Source organism: Acyrthosiphon pisum, chromosome X (genome assembly GCF_005508785.2).
Source record: "Acyrthosiphon pisum isolate AL4f chromosome X, pea_aphid_22Mar2018_4r6ur, whole genome shotgun sequence".
NCBI classification, from domain to species: Eukaryota; Metazoa; Arthropoda; class Insecta; order Hemiptera; family Aphididae; genus Acyrthosiphon; species Acyrthosiphon pisum.
The window spans coordinates 104,843,342-104,848,857 of NC_042493.1; the positions used below are offsets into that span (position 1 = coordinate 104,843,342).

Sequence of the window (5,516 nt, forward strand, 5' to 3'; positions counted from 1 at the left end):
AGCCTTCTCACTTTTAGTTAACTTTTTATTAAGGTAAAAAAAAGTTAATTTGTTTATACGACGCTAACGTACTTAATTTTTTTCCAACCCAAAACTAAATTATAGACTATAGTGTTTATATTTTATACAGTGTTTCCATATTAGCTAAATTCGAATTATATACATTTTTTACTTTAAACAATTCACGATAAATATTTTTTGACATGAAAACGAAATATACTGAAGTAGTGAAATATGATAAAATTAAAAACAAAATAAATTAACTTAACTTACTTCTTGAAATGAAAAATTAACTCGTTAATTTCACGTTAATTAAAAAAAAAATTAGTAAGTTAACAGTTAAGTTAATGAAAAGCCAAAATTAACTAGTTAAGTTAAAAAGTTAATATAAAATTAACTTATTAACTTAACTTTAACTTTTTAACTCTTTAATGCCCAGCCTTGCTTAATTGAGTTTAAAAAAATCATTAACTTTCCCAACCTTGTAAATTCGTAAAAGGCGTGGTAAACTAGAGCGTTGTGCATAATATGTGTATATAAATACGGAAAATAGCGAACTTCAAGTGATTATAACTTCAAAACTTATGATTTGGGAGAATTTTTTTAGCACCATAGTTTTCAAAACGTCAATCAACTTAACTTTCAAAGAAAAAGTGCGGGTAACCTAAGTGAAATTGTACCCAAACTGTGATAGATTATACACATAATAATATGAAATAATGAAAATCTAACACGTCTGACTAGCAGCGCTCGGCAGTTAATGGAACTACGGAGTAACGAGTTCTGACCGTAGTTTAAGATATCTATTAAACCATGGTTCTGACCGCCGATCCAGCCCACGAAGCATTACCTGTTATCTATAATCGTTTTTGTTACATACGAAATATTGATAAAGATTAAAGCATATCGTTATTACCATAGTGCTTCTATAGATACCCATAATCCATGTTGTATTATTGTATCGTCGGTCAAATTTCGACTAGCATACCTAATGGTTTAATGAATAATGTTTATTCAGTTTATTGTTTTTACAAATTTTTGCTGTATTTTTGTGGTTGCCATTTAGCCATCTGTTTTGTATATTATACAATGACGAAGTCAAAAATCGAATGTCAGTAAAAAACATTATTTGAGTATACTTACATTTGAATTTTTGACCATTGTTATTTAGATTAATTCATCTTGAACTATATTATAATATTATGATGTTGTCATATAGAATTTATTCGAAATTTCTTATTGTTTTTTCGTTAAACTTTTGCTATTCGCAAGAGTTTAATGGATTCGATGATAATATACTGTACAAAATAAACTGGCCAGGTAAATATGTCACTGACCGATTGGTGAAGGTAAGTTTTAAATATTTGAAACTTTGAAATAAATATTTTAGTAATGCATAGTTGTAATTAAGAATAAACAATATAAATATAAATTGTATGTTATTGGAAAACATACTACTTATTTTTGATTGATGTCTATCCCACCAACAATATTTTAATTGTTGTGACATATCTATGGTCCACCTATCCTGTACAATGACTTCATTTCAGAGGACAATTCTGAAATCATAAAATTTAAAAAGAAAATGTGCAAGACTATATTTTTAAGAAGTAGACCTACCTCTTGAAATCTTCTTGAAATCCCAACTACACATACAATTCTAAATATTATTTTTGAGTTAAGCTGCCTGGTGCCAATTTTTAAATTTTTCCTCAATTCTGTACAATTTTAAAATCATATTATATATTTTAGTTGCCACCTTAATTATAATACTTTCCAACTCATTATCTACTGCCTGGTACCTATTTAGGAAGGGTGGATAATATGGTGTATTACCTATATCAATAAATATGACTTTACAGCTTAACTCTCAGGCCTTGTAGAATTATAGAATTTTGATAAATATTATTTCACCTGAAAGAAGACTTCTTACAGACCGCCTTGAAGTCTGATATTTATTTTGTTTAAAATAAAATAATAATTTATAGAAATAGCTTAAAATTGTTTTATTTTTAAATACATATTATAAAGTTTGAAATTAAAATATTGAAACACTAAGTTCAATGTGATCTGTAGAATATTACCCTCTATTAATAATAATAAAAAAAAAAAATGATCAAATTTAATTGATTCTACAGGACATGATTATTATTCCCGTACTGTGTATTTTTATAGACAAAATAACATTGGCACCATGCACCTTAATTTAAATTCATAGGGTTAGTAGGGTAGTGATCTGACAAGTTAACACCGGATGACAATAACTTATTGTTCATTTTTCAGGAACAAGACGAAAACACGTTAAATGTAAAAACAGCTATTGGTGAATCATATCAATGTTTTTTACCAAAGAAAGATAAAGTAAATAAAGAATCCGATACAACTTATAACGGACCTAGCCCATTGGAACTGTTATCTCCATTATTCACAAAACAAGCTTGCTCTTATAGAGTAAGAGATATATTTTATAACTACCATTTAAAATATTTGAATTGCAATTTTTTTTATTAACAGATCGATACTTATTGGAATTATGAGGTATGCCATGGGCGGCATGTCCGTCAATATCATAACGATATCGAAGAGAAGGCACAAAAAGAGGAAGAGTACTTCCTAGGAAAATGGAAAATGTTTGATAGTCTTAAATTAGGTAAACTTACGTACAAAATAATTTGAAATCAATTTGAGACAAATAAATCAGAAAATTATATTACCAGAATAAAGTATAAATAATAGGACATTTGTGTAAAAATAACCAATCCTGAGTCACACATATTGTGATACGTTACTTCATTAAATTATGTGGTTTTACAGAGGAGGAACTGAAAAGATTAGCAAATTTAAATCATCCAGGACCAACAATGACAAGAAAAGTTGATGGTGTAAGCCTACCCTATTTTAAAATGAACATGTCTGACGGCACAGTTTGTGACCTCAGTGGTAGACCAAGACAAACCAATGTCTTGTATATTTGTCATCCTCAACCCAAACATAATGTGTTTTCAGTAAAAGAAACAGCCACATGCCAATATGAAGTAATCATTTTAACATACTTTTTATGCACACATCCTTGGTACAAGTTAGTATTCATTATTCAAAATTAATAAATAATATATTCAATATTATTTTTATAAAACTAATGTTTCCGTGCTATTACGTTAAGTTAATTTTTAATAATTTAAATAGGCCACCAATCATTAATGAATTAAATATTGATTGCCTTCCAATTGGTGATTCAATGAGTAAGCCCCACAATTTGAAAGTCCTTCAGTCTAAAACATCTAAATTGAAAAAGCAAATAAATAAGCTAACTGTAAGTCTTAACTTGTTTTATTTTTAGTATACATTTTGTACAGTTTGCTTACCAGATGCATGTTTTATTTATTGTTTTTAAAGGATCCTCCCAATGAAAAGGAAAATTTCATATTCGCTGCTTCAATAGATAAGGTTTAATATATTATTTTTTAAATTATCTTCCATTTTTTTCTTGATTATTTTTCATATTGAAATTTATTTTTTCTTATATATTATTAATTATTTATTTTTCAAGAACGGAGAAACCAATATACAGGTTAAAATACAACCAAATAAAGAATCAGAATTAAATTTTTCAAAAGAAGATTCTTTATTAACGCACTCCAAAACACCAAACAATGAAATTAAAGAGTATGTGAATGGAGATTTATGTTTATATGGAGTAAGCAAAAAACAGCATTAAAAACATAATGTTCTCAATAGTAATAATGCATATTTATTAATTATTATAGGGTTCTGGGTGGTGGAAATATGAAATATGTTACAATAAATACATACGACAAGTGCACAAAGAAAAAGGAAAACAGGAAGAAATTGTTGTTTTGGGAACGTTAAATATAGATGAACATATAAAGTGGGTATCTCAAAATCCACAGAAAACACCTAAACTTGATGCTTTTGGCAAGAAAAGAGTTATATCTCATTTTTACTCTTCAGGATCTGTCTGTCAAAAAACTGGTGATAAACGAGAGACTGAGGTAATAAATAAATATTATTAAGTATTAACTATTCAACTGTCATCATAATCCCGAAATTTTTTTTCAGGTACGATATAAATGTGTAAAAGATCGGTATAACGAAGAATCAGTAGTGCTCTATTTGTTAGAGCCAAAAACATGTAAATACATCTTGACAATAGAATCACCGTCACTATGTGAAATAATTAATGGGCCAATGGATGAATATGGAATTTTCAACATCTAGCCACTTTACGACATAGAAAACATAAAAATTAATATTCCACTTCAAACACAAATGTTGGATAAAGCAGAGCAATATTCTGAAGAAAATAAAAAAAAATACAATTCCACCTGTTGAACAAAAAACTGAAGTGTTTAACGTTAAAAAGAAAATAATTTAAATTGAGTTATAAAACACTGCACACTATTATTGTTTGTTTGTATATATTGTTTATTATTTATTTATTGCCAAATACAATGGGTCCAAATATATAATAGTCTTACTTGAACTATTGTTATTTAATCTATGGTACATGATACTACAATTCCACTAAAAATGCTTGTCAAGTGGGGGTGGATATTTACACTTTCTTGATTTTTAATTTTTGGAGAATGATTAACTATATGTATATATATTTTTTAAAACAGGATTAAATAAAATTGTACATTAGGCAGTGTTAGAAATGGATCATTTTATGGACCAGGGCGCTTTTTTTTCAAATATTCAAAATTTTAGTGGTCCGGTTCTAAAATTTTAAACTTTTTTTAATACTTGAGTTGTACCAAGAGCGGATCCAGGTGGTGCTCTTCCCTCTCCCTGTTCACAAAAAAAAAATATACTAGTGAAATGTTAATAACAGAGTATTCAGGGTTGAAATGTCAACGTTTTTCTGGATTCAAATCATCATACCGCTTGGTTATATCGAATCTGTCTCGGCATTGTCTTATAGCTAAAAGAGTAATATTACTCTTTGTCACTATGATCTAACTTAATTATCCATTTATCCACATTCCATAGATTTCTAAATAGTATAAGTGTATATCTCATATACATGTTATTGTTAAGAAACAAATTTGAGTGTAACGATACATACATTGGTGTAAAATGATCGTTCAAGAAAATACATGTGTATGGTGTATCGAATAGTATCAGACTTTCTATGAACACAGATATAGGACTATAGAATATCTAGGTGTTAAAATATTGTTAACGGATTGTACATATAATTTAATCATTTACACAATAATAAAAAAAATATTTATGAAATATACACAATACACATATATGATATAATATGTACATTGCACATGTATAAACTATTATTACTTGTATGATGTCCAGTACCGTCAGTTCTTTATTAAAATGCCATAAGTTGGAAACAACTATAATTTTTAAACATAAATATTAATTAGGCATCAATGCATCATATAGCCACTTGGTATATCTTAGAAGTATTTTCAAATATGAAATGTAATTTGCTGAAAAATTTGAAATTTATACATAGGTTTTTCATCCATCCG

The 5,516-nt window shown here is 27.8% G+C and overlaps 1 protein-coding gene across 1 annotated transcript; it reads left to right on the forward strand.

Annotated features, from left to right (window-relative positions):
• The first annotated feature begins 1,205 nt into the window (after window positions 1-1,205).
• On the forward strand, window positions 1,206-4,239 carry LOC107884664 (endoplasmic reticulum lectin 1-like). The gene is made up of 9 exons (XM_029485368.1): window positions 1,206-1,349; window positions 2,284-2,451; window positions 2,515-2,650; window positions 2,815-3,079; window positions 3,187-3,313; window positions 3,397-3,447; window positions 3,551-3,697; window positions 3,768-4,013; window positions 4,081-4,239. The coding sequence occupies exons 1-9, from the start codon at window positions 1,206-1,208 to the stop codon at window positions 4,237-4,239; spliced, it is 1,443 nt and encodes a 480-aa protein (XP_029341228.1).
• The last annotated feature ends 1,277 nt before the right edge of the window (window positions 4,240-5,516 follow it).

Excerpts from the sequence above, each read along its gene's own strand:
- LOC107884664 (XM_029485368.1), top strand. The coding sequence starts at position 1,206 with ATGTTGTCATATAGAATTTATTCGAAATTTCTTATTGTTTTTTCGTTA. Across the intron at positions 1,350-2,283 it reads TCACTGACCGATTGGTGAAG|GAACAAGACGAAAACACGTT; the intron begins GTAAGTTTTAAA and ends TTCATTTTTCAG. Across the intron at positions 3,314-3,396 it reads AGCAAATAAATAAGCTAACT|GATCCTCCCAATGAAAAGGA; the intron begins GTAAGTCTTAAC and ends TTGTTTTTAAAG.